General features: G+C 37.0%; 1 protein-coding gene across 1 annotated transcript in view; it reads right to left on the reverse strand.

The window, feature by feature from the left end:
- The window catches only part of TEX11 (testis expressed 11), a gene marked incomplete at both ends in the record, with an annotated part of 284,756 nt that overhangs the window by 41,310 nt on the left and 220,895 nt on the right, over positions 1 to 22,551 (reverse strand). The window contains 1 exon segment of the mRNA XM_080718988.1: positions 8,482 to 8,722. Within this exon segment, the coding sequence (XP_080575114.1) occupies positions 8,482 to 8,722 (241 nt within the window).

Raw genomic sequence — 22,551 nt, forward strand, 5'->3', positions numbered from 1 at the left:
CTGATTTCCTTAGGTCACTAATATAATAGCATGCCAGAGTTAATCCTTCTGTAAAAGCCAATTTCCATAGCACTAACATGTTAGTTACTGTTTATACAGCTTATAATCGACTCTGATTTGGAATAGATTTTTAAAAAGATGGCATTTTCCAATTTTTCCCTAAGAACTTAAGCACTTTCAATTTATCCACTTACAGTTGGTAGCTTAATAATTTACTTACATTACTCACACATTAGGTTAAAATTTTAGACATTATTTCATTGGAAATATACAATCTTAAACAGTTGGGTGTGGTGGCTCATGCCTTGTAATCTTAGCTACTAAGGAGGCTGAGGCAAACAGATCACAAGTTTGAGGACTTCCTGGGCAATTTGGTGAGACCGTCTCAAACTAAAAAATAAAAAGAGGTGGAGATGTAGCTTAGTGGTATAGAGAATGTTTATCATGTATGGGGCCCTAAGTTCAATCTCCATTACTGTGTGTATGTATGTGTGTGTGCGTGTGTGTGTGTGTGTGTGTGTGTGTGTGTGTGAGAGAGAGAGAGAGAGAGAGAGAGAGAGAGAGAGAGACTCTTAACAAGCCAGAAGAATTTCTTCCAAATTGTTTTCCATTTTAATTATTAAGTATTACATGTTCATTGAAAATTCAGAGAAATAAAATAGTCTCCCCAAATCACTAACTCCTGTCCCAAGAGGCAACAAATCTAAAGCCTGAAATGTAACTTTCTAAGACTTTATATATGATATATGTATTCATACATGTATGTAAATATATACATATAACATATATATTTTATATTTTTCATATATGCATTAGTCAGAGGTCTATTTTATGCTAGACAGTAGATTTAAAAAGGTAAGCAAAAGCAGTTTCTCAGTATATTTTCTGCTGTTTTAACAAAATACCACAGACTAAGTAATATATTAAAAAATAAATTTGTATCTCACAGTACTGGAACCTGGGAAGTAAAACTAAAGAACTTTGTCTGGTAAGGTTTTCTTGCTGAGTAATATGGTAGAGAGCATCTTTTAAAGTTCCCACCTGACAACACTGTCACAGTAGTAACTAAATTTCAGCATGAGTTTTGGAGGGGATGTGTAAGCCATAGCATTTCACCCTTGGCCTCCAAAACTCATTCCTTTACAGTGAATTTATTGTATCTCAATAGACCAAAGTTCTAATTGTTACAGAATCAACTTTAACATTTAATCCAAAGTCCAGAGTCCCATCTGAATCAAATATGAATGATACTCAAGGCATGATTCATCCTGTGGCAAATTCACTCTGTGAGTTTTTGAAATCAAACAAGTTATCTACTTTCATAATGCTATAGTAGGACAGGAATAGGATAGATATTACCATTCTAAAAGTAGGCAAAAAGAAAGGGGTAACTTGCCCCCAAGAAAGTTCAAAATCCAACAAGGGAAATAATGCTAAGTCATAAAGTTGGAGAATAGTTCATTTGACTCCATGTCCTGCTTCCTGGAAACACTGTGTGGAGGGTTAGGCGTCTGGGCTCTGGCTTTGTTGGACTCAGCTCAGGAAGTAGATCTCACCAGTTGAGGTCCTATTCCTGTTTATTGTTTGTTTGCTTGGCAGTACTGGGGATCAAATCCAGAAACACTCTACTACTGAGCCACATCTCTAGCACTTATTTATTTTGAGACAGGCCTCAATAAGTTGGTCAGGATGGCTTGTTGCAATCCTCCTGCTTCAGCTATACAAGTAGCTGAGTACAGGTGTGTGCCACAAGGCCTGGCTGGATGTTTCTGTAGTTCTACCAGACTGTTGTTGTATGCTAGAGGTTCTACATTAGCTAGTGGGATCTTGAGGGTAGTCCTTCCCTATGGCTCCACTATGCTCTTCCTTAGTGGGAACTCTCTGTGCTGGTCACAACCCCACTTTTCTGCTTGGCATTGACCTAGTAGGGGCTCTCTGTGGTGGCTCCACTTCTGTGACAAGTCTCTGGTTGGGTAGAGGCTATCTGTGATATCCTCTGAAATCAAAGTGAAGGAAGCCATGCCCCTAGCTCTTGCATTCTGCAAATCCACAGACTTATCCATCTGGATGCCAATAAGGTTTATGGCTTATGCCTTCTGCAATGGTGGCCTGAGCTGCTCCTGGGCAGGCCTAAACCATGGCAAGGGCAACTGAAAAGTGAAAAGTGCTAGGTTGGAATGTGGGGAACCAAGTCTTGAGGTGGTTCTAGGTAGTCAGCTTGTGAATTGAACCTGGATCCCAATACTCAGATCACCTGCCCTTCTAAAGCTCTGGACCTGGAGCTGGACACTTCTAAGATCTCTAAAATGACTTCAGGGTCATTTTTCCATTGTCTTAATAAGTAACACTTGGCTGTATTCTATCCACATGAATCTCTTTAGAAAATGGTCATTTGGCCATACTCTTTAAGTATTCTGTTCTGAACATCCTTTTCATGGCCAGGCTGTGAATTCTCCAAATATTTTCACTTGTTATTATAAATAATGGCTTTGAGTCATTTCTTTACCCTGTATTTTGCTGCATGCATTTAGCAGTAGTCATGGAGCAGCCCAAATGTTTTCTTACTTAGATATTTCTTCTACTAGATATCCTGGATACTTACTCTTAAATTCTATCTTCTGCAAAAATGAGGTCAAAGCCATGGTCCAGACTTGTAGAAATTTTTATTAATAATCTAGGGGGTTGTTTTGTATGTGAGTTCTTGTAGTGACTATGTTTTCCCAGCAGTTTTAGGGCCTCTCATAATACAAAGGCTCTCAAACCAAAGGGAATGGACACAACACATTCAAGTTCTTTGCAGTTTAGGATGCCCTGTACTCAGTTTCCAATACCTTGTTCCATCTGAGACCTCTTTAGAATGGCCTCTTTTGTCCATATTTCTCTTATCATGATCACTTAAATAATCTCTAGAAGGTCCAGACCTTTCCTAGTACTCTCTTCTCCTGAAGCCTCACCAAAATTACCCTTAATCCTCCATTCACAGTCATCTAGGCTTTTTATAACCTGTTCCTCCAAATTCTTTCAGCCTCTACCCATTACCCAGTACTAAAGCAGCTTCCACATTTTCAGAGATATGTCACAGCAACAGTACCTCTTCTTGGTATTATTTTTCTCTCTTAGTCTATTTTAGTTGCTGCAACAGAATGCCATAAACCAGGTAACATATAAGAAAGAAATTCATTTATCATAGTTCTGGAGCCTGGGAAGTTCAGGATTGAAAGTTTAGGGTCTTTTTTGGTGAGGCCTTATTGTTGTGTAACATGGTAGAGAGGGTCACACGAAACCCTTCCAGTTTTGTCATCGTGGCAAATAAATTTCAACATAAGTTTTGGAGAGAACATTCAAAGCATACCAAGTAGACACAATATCTGTGCATCTGTGCTAAGGAAGATTATTTCAACATAAATAACATGTGTCTAATATATATATGTATGTATAGCTTTTAAAAATAAGAATAGAATCAGAAAAAGCCAGAAAAAGTCCAACTAAAAGTGAGGGGCACACCTTAAGGTACCAATTCTTTGTTTACAGTAACAAGAACAGTATTCATGGGCTGGTGATGGGAACTTTTCTTAACTTGGTTTGCTTTTGAGAAGGCAGGGATGAGAGGGCTGAAGAGCAAGTTAAGTGATTAGTTAGGCAATAAGGAAGAGTTTTTGTGTTATAAAAAGCCCTAAAACTGCCTATTATTGCTGGCTAGGAAAATGTAGGCACTACAAGAATTCACCTACAATAGCCCTATATTATAAATAAAAAATTGCTACTAGTCTGGATCATGGCCCCTCTATGTGTATTTCCTATCAATAGTTGGTCTAAAGAAAGTTATTGTAATTAAAGGTTTTTATAAAACATAATAAAAACTCCCTCACAGTATACACACAAAAGATACCACATAAAAATGGATGAAAAAACATGAAAAACATTGCAGACTAAAGAATTTTTCCAAGAGAAATATTGCCATAAACGAGATGAAAATTGTAACCAAACATGTCAGCATGAATTCTATAATATTAATTAGGTAATCATCTCTGTAAAAATAAGAATATAAAGCAAGGATGCAAGAGGTCAGAGAAGAGCTGGTAGATGAAAAAAGGAAATGAAATATCTTTATTCAGAGATAAAGAAGGAAATGGAAATAAAATAAAGCCATCACAAAATAAAGGGAAATTCAGAAATAGCAAAACACAGAGCAGAACCTCTGAATAAACAATAAGAGATACAGAAAATAAGAAGAAATAAGCAAGTACAATGAAATGGAAATTGAAATTGGATGCAACATCGTCCTGATTTTCTCATTAATGAGTTAAATAAGATCTTTGACATTAATTCATTTTATATTCATACAACTCAGTATATTTCCAAAAGAATTAAAATCAGAATAATAGTGATACATACATATCCATGTTTATAGTAGCACAATACACAATAGCCAAGTTATGTAACCAACTGAGGTATCCATCACAGATGAATGGATAATGAAGGTGTGGCACATACACACAATAGAATTTTACTTAGCCACAAAGAAGAACAAAATTATATTATTTGCAGGAAAATGAATGAAACTAGAGAATATTATGCTAAATGAGATCTACCAGTCTTGGAAAGACAAGGGCCAAATGTTTTCTCTCACATGTGGAAGCTAGAAAAAAATAGAAAATAAAAGAGCTTTACATATTGAGGAGAGAGACTAATAAGTATAAGTGGAAGGGAATAGGATGGTTGGGAGGGGAAAAGCTGATGAAAGAAACAGTTCAAATAATACTATATCCATACATGAAGGTATCACTACCAATCTCACTAACATGTATGAGGAGGAGTGCCACAGTGGGATCTGAAGGGAAACATACCAAGACTAGTGTGCATGTATGTTTGTATCACTTTGAACCTCACTGTGATATGTTATTGCAGTGTACCAATAAAAGTATTTAAAAACAAAGGCCAGAATTGGAGTATATTTTTAATTACTGACATCTGAATATGTGCAAAATTATGAATATGACATGGTTAACCTGGACAACCATTGGTGGGAGGGGGAAGGAAAAATGGGAGCTGGAGGGAGAGGGCACCAATATAGTTTAAATGTATTCCATTTGTGTTCAATAAATTAAAAAAAAATAAATAAATTACTGACTGAGCTGTCCAATGAATGCACTTAACACACCCTGGTAAATTGTATTGTTGAAGAAATGCAACTCATAGACTGCTTAAATTCATCTTTTCTTGACTCCAACAAGATTGAATCTCAAGTAGCAATAGAATTTTGCTCAATCTGTAGGGTGTGGAGGCCCATTTTTCCTGCTACTCAGAAAATTGGGACAGAAGGATCACAAATTTGAAGCCAGCCTGGACAATTTAATAGATCATGTCTCAAAAAACAAAATCTAAACCAAAATTGCTGGGGATCGGGAAGTAACTCAGTGGTAGTCAATGGTTTTCATTCCCAGTATTGCAAACAAAAAAAATCTCTTTTTTTTTTCTTCACCATTGATTCATATTCTCTCTCTCTCTTTCTCTCTCTCTCTCTCTCTCTCTCTCTCTCTCTCTCTCTCTCTCTCTCTCTCTCTGTATTGAATTGAACCCAGGGACATGCTACCATGAGCTACACCTCCAGCCCTATTTTCTTTTTATTTTGAAATATGGTCTCACTAAGTTGCTGAGGCTGGCCTCAAAGCTGTGATCCTCCTGTCTCTGTCTCTGTCTCCCAACTACTGGGATTGCAAGTGTGTGCCACCACATCTGGTTTTTTCCATTTGTTTTTATATTGCGTTTTAGTTTCTGGTTTGTGTAGACAATAAGTTATTTTCCTTGATTTCAGCAACAATTGGAAATATGATTTTATTAGATGACCATTTTGTGAACTCTGTAAATGAATGGATGATTTATATAGTTTCTGATGGGTGAGAAACAACAGAAAAATAGACTCTTTGTTCTATTTTTCTATTTTTAGCTCAAATTAATCATTAATTTCACATATACAGGGAAGGAGACCAGCACTGATATCTGGGCTTGTGAGTTTCTATGTTTACTGTTGATAGGTAGCTAAAAGTGTAGGTCTAAATTCATAAGATATCTTTGCATTTGTGTTCATGTGTCTATAACGAAGAATGATCTTCACATTGTACTGTATGAGTGTGAAGTGTTATAATCTCTGGAGATATTAATAAATCAGATCATAAAGCCACTTAAAAAGATAATTTTCAAAATATTTAGTAATTTAAAACATTGAACTGGTATTAAGTTAACAAATAGTCATTGGATTTCTACATGATTTTCATGTAAAAATAGAATACTTAAACATTGATTGTTAATCATTTTTAAATGTATATACTGTTGCTTCTTATTTGTTTATCAATCTATTTGTTTATTGTGGAATTGATTGAATCCAGGGCCTTGCACATGCTGGGTAAGTACTCTTTTTCTAATATATAGCAATAGCCCTTTTTTTAGTTTTTTATTTTGAGTCAGGAACTTGATAATTTCCCAGGCCTCCTGAGTAGTTGGGATTACAGGCATGAGCCTCCACACCTTGCCTGAAATCTTTTTCTGCTTAAATATCTGACAGTTGCTTTTTTTTATGTAGGTAGCTAGGTACTGTTTTCAGGCACTCATCATCCTAATATTACTCTATCACCCAGTTTACCTCTAACAACTCTCTTGATTTTGCCTTCCAAAAACTGTATCCCAAATATAGAAAAGATAAAAATAAAAATTCAGAATATTCTTTCTTTATTTATTTATTTATTATTGGTGCTGGAGATGGAGCCCAGGAGTATTCTACATTTGAGCTATATCCTTAGCCCTATTTTATTATTTTATTTGAAAACAAGATCTCACTAATTCGTGAAGGGCCTCACCAAGTTGCTGAGGCTTGTTGTGAATCTGTAATCCTTCTGTCTCAGCCTCCCATGTACTGGTATTACAAACATGTGCAACAATTCCTGGCTCAGAATATCTTTTTTTTAATTTTTATTTTTCACGGTACTGAGGATTGAACCCAGGGACATTCTACCTCCGAGCTAAACCCCCAATCCTATTTTATTTTTTATTTTGAAACAGGGTCTCACTAAGTTGCAGAAGACCTAACAAGTTGCTGAGGCTGGCTGTGAACCTGTGATCCTCCTGTCTAAGCCTCCCAAGTACTGGAATTACAAGTGTGTGCCACCACACCTAGCCCAGAATATCTTTTAAATAAAAATATTTATTTAAGGTTTCTAAAAGAACCCCTAGAAAGCTGTAAAGGTTTATTCTTTCTCCTTATAAAGATGGAAATAGGTAAGTTTGATGAGGTATTGTTGTAAGAGTTGCATGAGAAGTTATACAATCAGAAGAAATGCTCAGTCTTTGAGAAAACATTCATATAAAATTTCTGGAAATTTTATTCTTTAAGGGCAGTTCCTAAAAATTTTTTTACTGTCCTCACTGTATTCTCTTTTTATAGTATTTTTTACTCTTAAGAAAAACACTAATCACAACTCTTGTGAACTGCTTTCAATAATGGACAAAATAACCAGAAGATCAATAAGGGAACAGAATAATGTAAACAATATTAAAAACTCACTAGACTTAAGAGACATGTGTAGAATACTCCATACACCTACAGAAAAATACACATTTTTCAAGTGTTCATGGAACATTCTCCAGGATAGATCATGTTAGATGACCAAACAAGTCTCAATCTGAGCTCGATCCCCAGAAACACACACACACACACACACACACACACACACACACACACACACACAAAATTTAAAAAGATTAACATTAAAGAAAGTATATTCTCTGACCACAATGTAGTGAAACTAAAAAAATCAGTAAAAGAATTAAAACTGGAAAATTTGTACAGACGTGGAATTTAAAAAATACATTAAACCAGAGACTTTGAAATTACTAGAGGAGAGCATAGGACCAACCCTCTAACATATAGACACTGGTATAAACGTCTTCAATAAGACCCCCCAAAGCTCAGGAAATTGAAACAAGATTTAATAAATGGGATGGCATTAAACTAAAAGTTTTTGTTTAACAAAAAAATCAAGAGTCTAAAGAGAAAGCCTACAAAAAATGAGAGATCTTTGCCAGCTACTTCTCTGATAGAGGACTAATATGTAGAACATACACAGAACTTAAAAGACTTAACACTTAAAAATCAAATAACTCAATCAAGAAATGAGCAATTGAACTAGACACTTAATAAAAGAAGAAAATAAAAGGACAATAAATACATGAAAAATATTCAACGTCACTAGCAATCAAGGAAATGTAAGTCAAAACTACACAGAGATTCTATTTAACCCCCATTAGAATGACAATCATTGATGAAAGGTTTGAGCCGCTGCCCCGCAGGGGGCGGGGCCAGAAGCTAGGAGGCGGAGCTCGGTGGTTCCCAGGGGAGACCACTCCCCTCGATTTAAGGGAACCCCCCCACCCCGACCTGAGAGACTCAGGGAGACTCTCAGAGACACATAGCACGTGGCCCCTTACTCGCTTGTTCCCGCCAGCTGGTCGGAAAGCGGGCAGGGAAGGAACTGCTCGCATGAAGGGTGGCCGACTCCCCACGAATAAAGGCATCCATACCACCTATACTGCATTCCCGCGTGTATCTGTGCGCCAATGGGACCCGCCGCATCTTTCTTATTTCAATCAACTGGTGCCGAAACCCGGGATCGAACCAGGGACCTTTAGGTGGCTCAAACCTTTCAATCAAGAAGTCAAACAATACATGCTGGTGAAGAAGTGGAAAAATAAGTACTTTGGGGATTTCAAATTATCATAGCCCTAATGGATATCAATGTGGAGATTCTTCAGAAAACTGGGAATGAATCCTCCATACAGTACAGCTGTACCACTCCTGTACATCTTTCCAAAGAGACTGAAATCAGAACATTATGGTAATACATGAATATCCATGTTTATAGCAGCACAATTCACAATAGCCAAATCATGACACCAACCTAGGGGTTCATCAGCAGATGAATGGCTTACACAATTATGGGTAGACACACAATGAAATTCTACTCAGCAGCAATAAAGAACAAAATTATGCTATTTTCAGAAAAATGGATAGACCTGGAGAACATTATTAAGTGCAATTAGCCAGTAACAGAAAGTGGAGGGCCGTATGTTTTCTCTCATATACACAAGCTAGGGAGTAATTGGGATATAAGAAGGACTTCAGATAATGGAGGAGAAACTCCAGTGGAGCTGGGGAGGTGGTCTAGGGGAAAGGGCCTGGGTGGAGAAGGAGAATCAATGAAGGAATCTCTTTCATTGACATTATGTAGATATGTGAAGCTACTAATATCAATCTTAATACTACGTATGGAGAAGGGAAGAGAGTGAGGAGGGAGCTGGGGGAACTTCATACCAGGTACTGTTTGTGCATATGTCACTACGATTTTGCACTACATTATTATGTGAGATTATAATGCACCAATAAAAGTACATTAAAAATGAGCCAAAGAAAAAAATCACAAGGGAAATTAGAAAATACTCAGAGATGAATGGAAATGAAAACAACATATCAAAACTTGAGATACAGTGAAAATGAAATGTTCAGAGAGAAATTTATAGCTGTAAATTACTACATTAAAAAAGAAGAAATAAGCAAGGCATGGTAGCACATGCCTGTAATTCTAGTAGTTGGAGGACTGAGACAGGAGGATTGCAGGTTTCAGACCAGTATCAGCATCTTAACGAGACTGTAGCAACCTAGCAAGACCCTGTTTTGAAACAAAAAAATAAAAAAGGGCTGAGGGTATAGCTCAGAGGTACAATGTATTCATGTTCTACCCCCAGTATCACAAAAGAAGAAGAAATATCTAATATTAGTAAGCCAACTTTAATCCTTAAGTAACTAGAAAAAGAGGTGCAAACTATACCCAAATCTAGAAAGAGAATGTTTCAGTTAGCATTCTCACTGCTATAATCCCAAATATCTGATGTAACAACTTGGAGGAAGGAAGATTTATTTGATTACATTTCTGGAGACTTCAGGGTTTCAGTGTAGGCCAGGTAAAGACTGTGGAGCTCAAGGCATTGTGTGGGAAGCAGATAAAAACTCAAAACCTCTGCTTTCACATCAAGGAGGCTAAAAGCAAGATAAATCAAGAAGAGGAGGGGCTATACATAATCTCCCAGAAACTTCTTCTCAACAACCAAGCCCAGCCCCCAACATTGCTGTCTTGTCTCTGTGTGGTCTAGAGGGACATTCTAAATGCAAATTATAACAAGGAATAATGAAGATTAAAGATGAATGAATTAGAGAATAAGGAAACAACAGAAAAAAATCAATGAAACCAAGAGTTTGTTCCTTGCAAGAATAAGCAAATTGACTTTGGATAGATGGGCAAAGAATAAAAAAGAGAAAAATCTCACTAGAAGACTCATTACTCATTTATTTTATATAAATAAAAATATTATAAAAGGCTACTCTGAAATATTATTTTCTAACAAATTAGAAAATCTAGATGAAATGATAAAATCCTATAAGCCCACAAATTACTAAATGGAGTTAAAAAGAAATAGAAAATCTGAACATACTATGATGAGTAAAGAGATTGAATCAGTAATCAAAATCCTCCCCCAAACAATGTCTGTGGTTAGATGGTTTGTTGGTGAATTCTATAAAACACTTTAAAAAGAAAAATCACCAATACTTCTCAAATTACTCCAAAAAACTGAAGCAGAGGGAGCACTTTATAACTTATATGAAGCCAGCACACTCTGGTACCAAAGTCAGATGAAGCGGTAACAAGAAAAAAATTACAAACTAATATTCTTCATTAATATTAATTCAAAAGTCCACAAACTACTAGCTAATTGAATCCTGTAGCATATTAAAAACCACACACTGACAAAATGTGATTTATCCCAAAAATGCAAGGATAGTTCAACAAAAGCAAATCAATCAATATATCACACTAATAGAACAAAAAAGCAAAACACTGACTATCTCAATTGATGCAGAAGTCATTTGATAAAATCTAGTATTTTTGCATGATAACACTGTAACACATAGGCACAGATAAAAACTTTTTCAACAAGACCTCAAAGGCACAACAAATTAAAAGTCAAATCAAGGCAATGGGATTGCATTAAACTGAAGAGCTTCTGTTCAGCAAAGGAAACTGTCAAGAACCGCAATCGAGAGCCAACAGAATGGGAGAAGATTTTTGCCACCTACACCTCCAATAGAGGACTAATATCTAGAATATACAGAGAACTCAAGAAACTCAACACTAAGAAAACAAAGCATCCAATATCAAAATGGGCAAATGAACTAAATAGACACTTCACAAAAGAAGAAATTCAAATGGCCAATAAATGCATGAAAAAATGCTCAACATTTTTTTGGCAATCAGAGAGATGCAAATCAAAACTACCCTGAGATTTCACCTAACTCCAACTAGAATGGTAATCATTTAAAACACAAACAACAACAGATGCTGATGAGGATGTGGAGAAGAGGGAACTCTAAGACATTGTTGGTGGGATTGCAAATTAGTGCAACCACTTTGGAAAACAGTATGGAGAATCCTCAGAAGAATGGGAACAAATCTACCATTTACCACTTCTGAGTATCTACCCAAAAGATAGGAAACCAAACTACCAAACTAATGCATGTGTATCTATGTTCATAGCTGCACAATTCACCATAGCCAAACTATGGACCCAGCCAAGATGTCCATCAACAGATGAATGGATTACAAAACTATGGGATATGTACACACTGGAATTTTACTCAGCCATTTAAAAAAAAACTCAATTACATCCTTTTCAGGGAAATGGATGGAACTGGAGGGCATTATGCTAAGCGAGATTAATCAGTCACTAAAAATAAGAAATCATATATTTTCCCTAATATGTGAGAGTTAGGGAGAAATGGGTCAAAGGAGAAACTCTAGATGAAAAAGGAAATCCTATAGAGAAGCAAACAAGGCAACCTAAAGGAGGAGAAAGGAGGGGGGAAGAGGAAAATCGCTAAAACACACAATGTATTTAAACATATCAAAGTCAACCACTAAGCCAAGCAAGGGGAGGAGGGACCGGGAGGGAATGGGGTGGAAATCGGGTAGGGGTTAAATCACTGATGTTTACATGTATGTACACACAAGTTTTTTTTTACCCCAATATGATGTATGAATGTAATGCACCAATAAAAAATTTTAAAAAGTATCTAAAGAGGAAGCCTACAGAATGGGAGATCTATACCAGCCATCACTCTGATAGGGGGCTAATATCCAGAATATAAAAAGAGCTCAAAAGACTCTACACTAGCAAACAAACAACCCAGTCAAGAAATGGGCAAATGAACTGAAGAGACACTTCAAAAAAGAAGATATACAAATGGCCAATAGATACATGAAAAAGATGTTCAACATCACTAGCCATCAGGGAGATGCAAATCAAAACTACGCTGAGATTCCATCTAACCCCAGTCAGAGTGCCAAGCATAAAGAAATCAAACAACAACAATTGCTGGCGAGGATGTGGGGAAAGAGGAACTCTTTTACACTGTTGGTGGGACTACAAAGTAGTTCAGCCACTATGGAGATCAGTATGGAGATTCCTTAGAAAACTGGGAATAGATCCACCATTTGATCCGGCTATACCACTCCTGGGTATCTTTCCAAAGGGGTTGAAATCAGAGAACTACAGTAACATATGCATACCCATGTTCAGAGCAGCACAGTTTGTAATATCCAAAATATGGAACCAACCTAGATCTCCATCAACAGATGAATGGATTGAAAAATTATGGGAAATACACACAATGGAATTTTATTCAGCTATAAAGAAGAATAAAATAATAGCATTTGCAAGAAGATGGAAGGAACTGAAGAACATTATGTTAATTGAGGTTAGTCAAGCACAGAAAGAGAAGGGACATACGTTTTCTCTAATATGCCCAAGCTAGGGAGTAGTGGTAATACCAGAGGGACTCCAGATGATGGAGGGGAAATCTCAGCAAAGCTTGAATGGAAGAATAGGAGAGGAAGAAAGCTGAGATTGTTCAATGGAGGAGCTACATACGAATATGTATAATAGCATAAATACAACATGATTAATCTGGACACTCTATTGGGAGGGGAGAAGGGAACTAGAGGGGGAAGGGCATGAAGCACAATCTAAATGTACACCACTTTCAATATGTTCCACTTATAAAAATTTTAAAAATAGCAGGGGTGTAGCTCAGAGGTAAAATGCCCCTGGGTTCTATCCCCAGACCTGCCAAAAAAAAAAAAAACCCATCTAGACTAAGCCAACTTCGTGGTACACACCTGTAAACCCAGTACTTGGAAGGCTGAGATAGAAGGATTGTAGGTTAGAGAGGACATCCTCAGCAGCTTAGGTAGATTCTCAACAACTAAGTGAAGCCTTGCTTTAAAAATAAATAAATAATAAATGAACAAATATATAAGAAGGGTTAGGAGGGGTGGGTGTGGTGGCATATGTCTTCAATCCCAGTACTGGCTAAGAAAGGAGGATCACAGGCTAGTCCCAGCAACCTTCCACAACTTAGTGAGACCCTGTTCCAAAAAAGCAAATAAAATAGGAGTGGGGACCTATTTCAAAGTTAGAATACATATGAGTTCAATCCCTAATACCACCACCGAAAAGAAAGAGGGAGTTAAGGGTATAGATTGGAGTATGAATTATCCTGGGTTTAATCTCCCGTACCAAAACAAAACAAAACAGACAAAAGAAAGCAAACATCTAGGAAGACGTTCAATCTGTAGCCTTTGGATTTGTTTAATACCATATTGCTTTAGAACTGTAAATTCAAGGAGGTCTATTTGATTAATTAGCACATATTATGTACCTATGTAAGTACAGTGAAAATCTAAACTAGCCTATTTTGTGATCAAGAATACTATTTTTCTGAGATTATTATGATCATACAGGAGACAGGTGGATGGAAGATTACACAAGAAACATTGCAAAAGACTTTGAAGCAGGAAAAGAAATTACTGTGTCTGTATACCTTCAGAGTTACCCCTACCTAACTGGGTCACTTTTAAACTAGATCAATTGTATAAAACTGTCACTGATGCAAATTATTCTTGTCTGAAGAAATGCAAAGAAACTACTGAGAGTGGTGGCATATGCTTGTAATCCCAGCATTTGGGAGGCTGAGACAGGAAGATCACGGTTTGTGGATAGCCTCAGCTACTTAGTGAAGCCCTGTGCAACTCAGTGAGACCTTGTTTCAAAATAAAGAATAAAAAATAGGATGGGGGCTGTAGCTTGCAGATAGAATGCTCCAGGGTTCAACCCCCAGCACCACAATAAATAAATTAAAAAGAAAGAATACAAAATAGGGCTGGGAGTGTATCTTGGAGGTAGAATTTCCCTGGGTTTAATCCCCAGTACCGAAAAAAAAAGAAAATGCAAAGGAATTTTATCCATAGAGACAAAATTGATCACTTCTCTGTGGATATTAACAAGTTTTGCATGTACTTACAAATTTATCTAATGGTGCGTCAAAGCTTAGCCAGCTGGTTTACAAGCTAAGAACATCATTATCTCTGGCTCTGCTGAGCTTGGGCCCAGCAATGCTGGACACTAGCAGTTTGCAGTGTTTCACATGTTTGAAACCAGCAGAGCAGCGGTGGTGACAATATATAGGTTAGGATACATATAAGTATACACAATTTCTTTCCCAGAGCACAACTAGATTGTATGTGTATGTATACACCCAGACTATGTGTGTGTTTATATATATAATCTAGCTATATTTCTCAATAGAATAAATTGATTTTTGGTCAACAGCTAGCATTCTGACATACTTTTATTAATAAAAGTCACCCAGGAAGTTTGCTCTGAGCATTGGATGAACATTTTATATTCTAATATGAGGTATTTTCATCATTATTTTCTGGATGTGTTAGCTTTTTGTTGCTGTGACAATATGTCTGAGAAAAACAACTTAAAGGATTTATTTTGGCTCATGGTTTCTCTGATGTATCAGTCCAGTTCGCTTCATTGTTTCTTGGTCTGTGTTGAGATGGAAAGGCATGGCAAAGACAAACTGCTCACTTCCTGGTAGACAGAAAGGGGGAGGAGGGGAATGAGATCCACTCTTGAGAGAAGGCCCCAGTGACCCACATCTTCCAATTAGGCCTCAATGCCTAAAGAGAAGCAGCAGCTGGAGAGGAGTCCTTCAACATGAGCCTTTGGAGGAAATTCCCTATCCAAATGTAACACTGGATCGTCTATAGTTTTGGTTTTCAAAATTACCCAGGAATCAAGTTTCCTTTCTTTTCTTTCCTTTCTACACTGAAGATTGAACCCAGGGCCTCAGGATGCTGGGCAAGCACTCTACCCCTAAGTTATTTCTCCAGTCCCTTCATTTTACTTTGAGTCAGGGTCCACTAAGTTGTCCAGGCTGGCCTTGGATCCTTCTATCTCACACACCCCCAAGTAGTGTGGATCACTGGGCTCAGCAGTAGAGTTATTTTCTGATTCCATTATTAATTTCCAGTTTTTGCACTGTGAATAGCGAATGTTTTATCTACATGTCTGAATGTATTCAAGTTTTCCTTACCATCAATTCTATAAACATTCAAAGGGCAAAAAAGATGTGTTTGCTTTTTTTCAGGATACAGAGCATATTTTCAGGCTGCAGAGAATATTTCTATGAAATCTCCTATAGAAAATATATTATTTGGGTCTTCTCTAGTGTTAGTCTTGGTTGCTTTTCTTCATTTAAATGGTTATCATAAATTGAGAGAGGCAAATTAAATCTTATGTGTTTATGTCCTTCCCTATAATTCCCATAATTTGATATTAAAATCTGTTAAAGATATCACATGCACATAAAGAAAAGAACAAATAATTTCTAAATATTAATAAAATAATTCATTAATATATTAAAATAATAACATACCATGGCCAAATAGGGTTTGTTCCAGGAATGCAAAGATGACTTAATTTTAGGAAATCTATTATTATAAGTGAATGTACTCATCGTTTAAAAGAGAAAAACTATGATTATCTCCATAGACTCTGAAAAGGCATGTAATTCAACTCACTATCCAATGACTTAGAAGAATTCTAAAACATGAACAGATGGGCACACTACAAAAATATCCAGCTAAACCTAAAAGCCAATACCATCTTTAATGAGGAAATAGCAGCATATTATTTGAATTTAAAAGTTTACTACAATTTTTATAATTTCATAACAAAATATTAGCAGTATCTGAAATTTTGATTGTGGTTTTAAAGACACTATAGCCTACATTTAGTCAGTAGTAATTTTTAATTTTTTATTAGTGTATAATAGTCATACATCTTAATGGGGTGCAAGATGGTAGAGACATACATGCATACATCCTTCATTTAGCCCTTCCTCAATTCCTGCCCCATTCCCTCCCCTTTTCCTCCTTCTCATGTTTGGCTTACTGATTGACTTTGATATGTTTGTGAATGTATGCTATGTACATTAGGGAATTTCCTTCTTCCTTTTTCCCACCCCCCTTAGTTGGGTCACTTTATTTGCTCATCTGTGGTAAATTTTGACTAGTCATTAAAACTAATGATCTAACAGCAATAATATCATGTTATATAATAATTATCCTATTTAATATTTAATATATTTTCATAAAAAGCAAATTAAATAATATTGTTATTTCAAACAGTATGTTATGGAGTTAAAATACTAAAACACGGTGTGGAAAAATCAGTTCTTAAAGAATCATTTGTTGGTTATCAAAGACTGTAGAGATTTCTGGTGACAAAGAGACTAGTTTATTTCAATATTTTTTATTGCAGTACTGGGGATTGAACCCAGGGGAATTCTACCTCTGAGCACCCCAGCCTTATGTTTTATTATTTTGAAACAGGATTTCACTAAGTAGTTGAGGTTGGCCACAAACCTGTGATCCTCCTGTCTCAGACTCCCAAGTACTGGGATTACAAGCAAGCACCGTCACACTTGGCTAGGTTATTTCTATTATAAACTCCCTTTATAGCTGTGTTACCAAACTTACAGTTTCTATTACAGTTGTTTATTCCAGGTGATTCCAGATATCTTTACATTTCTGGGACAGCTCAAGTGCAGGACTCAGTAGCATAGTCTATTTAACAACAAAACAATGAGATAATTTCTCTCAGAAGAAGAACTTTAAGCAAATTAATATAATCTCATATCATTGTCATTGGAAATAGTTAAAATAAAATGATAGAAAAATGATGGTTTATAGTAAATATCTTGGAACTTATAAAGAAATAGTAGCCTCCAAATATGTTTTTTCTTATTTTCCCAGGAAAATGAAAATTAAATAGAAAACCTGTAGTGTTATCAATTTCTTTAATAATTAAGAAAAGAAGAAAAACACTTCTAGAATAGTGGTATGAGAGTAGCTCCAAAGATCCTCTTCCAAGTAAAACAAAAATAACATTAAAATTATAAAACACAATACTCTGGAGCTGAGGGTGTAGCTCAGTGATAGAGAACTTTTCTACCATGTGTAAGGTCCTGGGTTTCATCCCCAGCACCATTTAGGAAGTTGCCCTGAGAACATAGAGAAAACAGAGAAATATTTACTCTAGGAGATACTGAGTTTCACTAAGAAGAGTGAGAGGCTATACCATTTGAGCCATACTGTATTCACCACCCCCCAACACATACACACACACCAGTTCAGTGTGATAAGCACTGCCTTGAGATTGGGCACAGTGGCACACGCTTGTAATCCCAGTACTTGGGAGGATGAGACAGGAGGATCACAGGTTTATGGTCAGTCTCAGCTACTTAGTGAGACCCTCTGCAATTTAGTGAGAACCAGTTTCAAAATAAAGAATAAAATATAGGGCTGGGAATGTAGATTGGAGGAAGAATGTCCCTAGTTTCAATCCCCAGTAACGAAAAATTTTTAAAAAGCACTGCTTTAGGTAGGTGTGGCCAATTTTCCAGGCTAGGAATTCCTAGGAAGGCCAGAATGGTGGCACTTCTCATCCCACAGGTCTATATTATAGAAGATCTATTACAAATTAGAACACCTGAGTCCTGGAGCTCTCTTCCTCAACCCAGTCCCCATTTGATAGGGTAAAATCTCTACCCAAGGCAAAGCAAGTTCAGAATACTTGATCTCAATTGTTCTTGTCTCAGTTTGCTTAAAAGATAGACTTTCCATGCTGGAAGAGGTAAGGCAAAAATCCAGGGGACTATAACTTTATATTAGCTTTCCACTTATCATAGAGGTCAGTTTTCACTCTTGATAGTAGACCACTCTCCCGGCCTCTATCTCTGAAAGTTTCTATTTCTATTCCATAAAAGAGGTTAACCCTTGGAAGGGTGAACTTGTAATTCTCCCTAAGGGGAATGATTTTAATTGGAACAGAACTTGGAGAAATTGAAGTCTATGGGGTCTGTGGGTACTATGAAAAATCATGGACATTTTGGTATTGTGCAAATAAGAGTAAGCTTGTAGCTCGATGATATCAACACAAAACATTAGACCAATGTGAAGTTTACAAAGGAAACCATATGAAGAGACAATTAGAAAATAGGAAGATCCATTTCCCTTCAAAAGGATCACAATGTGGAGCAATGCATGCTGCATTTTCAACATACACACGCACACACACATAGGTATCAAGATTAAGATTAAGAGCTGCCTGTGAGCTGGGTGTGTTGGCGAACACTTGTAATCCCAATACTTGGGAGGCTGAGACAGATTTGAAGCCAGCCTCAGCTACTTAGTGAGGCTTGGTTTCAAAATAAAGAAGAAAAAATAGGGCTGGGAGTGTACCTCAGAGGTAGAATGCCCCTGGGTTCAATCCCCAGGTCAACACACACACAAAAAAAATTAAAAAACAAAATAGGTCTGGGGGCATGGCTCAGATGTAGAATGTCTCTGGGTACAATCCCCAGCATCAATCATACACAAAAATCCCCAGTACTACACATATGCAGACAAATACAGAATCTCCTTTGTGAGCCAGGCATGGTGGCACAGGCTTGTTTGCCTAGTACCTGGAAGACTGAGACAGGAGAATGGCAGGTTTGAGGCCAGCCTCCGGAATTTAGCGAGAGCCTATTTCTTTTTTTTTTTTTTTTTTCCATTTCTTATGGTACTGGGGATTGAACCCAGGGGCATTCTACCTCCAGCCCTATTTTTTATTATTTATTTTGAAACAGGGTCTTGCTGGGTTGAAAAAGGCCTAAGTATCTGAGGCTGTCTGCAAACCGTGATCCTCAAGTCTCCGCCTCCCGAATGTTGGGATTACAAATGTGCGTCACCACACCCAGCTCTCAAAGCAGCTATTGTAAATATGTTCAAATGACTAAAGGAAGTCACATGTGAGTGAAAAAGGTATAACAATCCTCATCAACTATAGTATCTCAATAAAGAGTTTGAAATGTTAAAAGAACCAAACAGAAATTCTAAAAGTAAAAAATACAGTAATTGGGCTAGGGGTGTAGCTCAGTAGTAGAACACTTGCCTAGTATGTGCAAGGCCAAGGCCCTGGGGTTGATCCCTAGCACTGCCAAAAATAAATAACTAAGTGCATGAATTATAAGGTATATAAATTTTACATTAATAAGTCTGCTAAAACTAAAGGACAAGGGTCAGGATACTTTTCTGTGAACATCACACAGTAATTATTTCAAGTTTCTTCCAGCCACATATACTCACTTTCACATATTTTTCTTTATAACCTTTTATAAATGTGGAAAACATTCTTAGCTCTGAGGCTATATTAACACAAGCCATGGGCCTGATTGGCAGTAGTTTACCCAGCCCTGTTCTATGAAAAAGATGTGATTCTTTAACAAATTATGATCAATATAACATTTTTAAGCATCTCTCACTTTCCCTTAATCCAGGAGGGTAGAGAAAATATTGATAGAACTATGCAGTCCATCTATATTTTTTCCATCATCTTCTTATTTGGAAATATCCCAATTCGTGAGAGTTTAGAGAACAGGGAGTAGATGTATATAATAAATCCAATAACTCTTTCTTAGAGAAAGAGCATCACAGTCTAATTCACAGGCACTACACTTAGATGATAAAAGGCTGAAGTGCAAATTAAATTAGCTAAATAGAAATTTTTTGAAAAGCAAAGATTATAGATGGGTTACCAAGTCAGGAAATTTCTTGGAAAACAAAGGTGCATGAGAGAAAGAACATAGAACAAGAAAGAACATTTGTTAGAAACAAACAAAATAATTAAGGACTATACTTCAGAGTTGGTGAAATTTCCATCACATCAATTTGATCTCTATTCACTGAGACACACAATTTACCAAACCAAACTCAGGACAACCAACTGAAAAGGAATAACCTTTTACAAAGTTAAAAGTGCCAGGCACGGTGGTGCATGCTTGTAATCCCAGTTCTTGGGAGGATGAGATGGGAGGATCACACAGGTCTGAAGCCAGCCTCAGCTACTTAGTGAAGCTCTCAGCAACTTAGTGAGACCCTGTTTCCAAATAAAATATAAAAAATAGGTCTGGGAGTATAGCCCAGAGCCCCTGGGTTCTACCCCCAGTATCACCAAATAAATAAATAATTTAAAATAAAAATTAAAAAATAAAAAATAAAAATATTAAAAGCGTCATAACAAATAAGAAATTATTACTATTTTTTTCTTGCGGTACTGGGAATGGAACCCAGGGGCATTCTAACTCCAAGCTACACCCCCAGCCATATTTTTATTCTTTATTTGGAAACAGGGTCTCACTAAGTTGCAGAGGGCTTCACTAAGTAGTTGAGGTGAACCCTGATCCTCCAGGCTCAGCTTCCCAAATGCTGAAATTACAAACTTGCACTACCACGCCTGGCATTACTATTTTTTAGTAAAGCAATAGTGCCTGTTAAGAATTAAATCACATTTATTTTTGCCTGTGAAGAAACAGAATTGGTTTTTTGTTTGTTTGTTTTTGTCTTGTTTTATTTGGGTGCAGGTAGCTTCTTTTCTCACCTCCATTTAAAATAAAACGGGTTCTTAATAAGAATAATGACTTTGTCTACTTATCTCTGTATGCCCAGTACCTAGCAAAGTGTTTGTTGTACTCAGTAGCTTTGCATTTCTTTGACTAGAATACTCAACATGAATGATTTAGCTGAGGGAAGGTTTAGTTTAGTTCACAGTTTCAGAGGTTCAGTCCATGGTTGGCTGTCTCTACGGCAGAAAGCTCATCTCTTAGAGATGACAAGCCAGAGAGCTCATCTCTTGGAGATGACAGGAGGATCGCACAGGTTTGAAGCCAGCCTCAGCTACTTAGTGAGGCTCTCAGCAACTTAGTGAGACCCTGTTTCCAAATAAAATATAAAAAATATGGCTGGGAGTATGGCCCAGAGGTAGAAAGCCTTTGGGTTCCACACCCAGTACCACAGAAAGAAAGAAAGAAAGAAAGAAAGAAAGAAAGAAAGAAAGAAAGAAAGAAAGAAAGAAAGAAACCTACCTCATGGCAGAAGTGCATGGTGGAGAAAAGCTGTTCAGCTCAAGAAAACAGGGAAGCAAAGAGAGGAAGGAACTAGGGACAGCTATGGTCCAAAGCTTTCAGTGACCTACTGCCTCCAGCCATGCCCCATCTGCTTACAGCTAATCCATTCCAATCGTTAAGCAAGCAAACGGATTTAACCACTAATTAGATTATAGCCCCTTGATTCAATTATTTCACCTCTGAACATTGCTGCGTTGCCTGATATGAGCTTTTCTGGGTCACATTCCATATCTAAACCATACCAGTGCTCAAATGTATTTTGAGCTGAACTCAACAAGGGAAGGGAGAGAGAAGGGAAGTGCATTGTTATATATCTGGTAAGAGGTCATTCAAAATCTAAAGTACAATATGAAGGAAGAGATTAACAGGATGAAGAAGATAAGGAGCATGAAGGATTTTATCCCTGAAGAGAAGATGACAAGTATGGGAAACTGGGAAGTTTGTCCAGGTAAGAGAAACCAAGAAACCAAGCACAGAGAGGATCTAGGACTTAAAATCTGACAGAAATGCTAGTGGTCTGACTTGGAAATAATTTATTTAGCTTGAAAGACGGCAAAGAGCTGAAGAGCAAACAAAAATATGATGTATGGAAGATGGCAATGGTGGTAGCTCCTCAAAAGTTAAGGATAAAGAAGTTGAGAGTCGCCGGGCGTGGTGGCGCACGCTTGTAATCCCCGCGCTTGGGAGGCAGAAACAGGAGGATTGCGCAGGTTCGAAGCCAGCCCCGCGCGCTGGCTTAGGAGACCCTGTTTCCAAATAAAAATGTAAAAATAGGTCTGGGAGTGTAGCCTGGAGGTAGAAGGGCTTCCAGGAACCCCAGTACCACCAAAAAAAAAAAAAAAAAAAAGAAGTTGAGAGTGGAATTCAGGCAAAAGTAAGGACTTCTGTTTTCGCAACTTAAAATTGAGTTAATGATGAGATATTTAAGAATGCAGGCAAAGAAAGAAAACACAATCTGAAGGAAAAAAAGCTAAGCAAATAATTTCACATGGCTATCAAAACAATGGAAATAGGTGAGTTCTTTCACAGAAAATACGTGAAAGGAAACAAAAGTAGAAGGAACACTTTCATGGATCATTTGTAATCAC

Source organism: Muscardinus avellanarius, assembly GCF_963383645.1.
Source record: "Muscardinus avellanarius genome assembly, chromosome: X".
Taxonomy (NCBI): Eukaryota; Metazoa; Chordata; class Mammalia; order Rodentia; family Gliridae; genus Muscardinus; species Muscardinus avellanarius.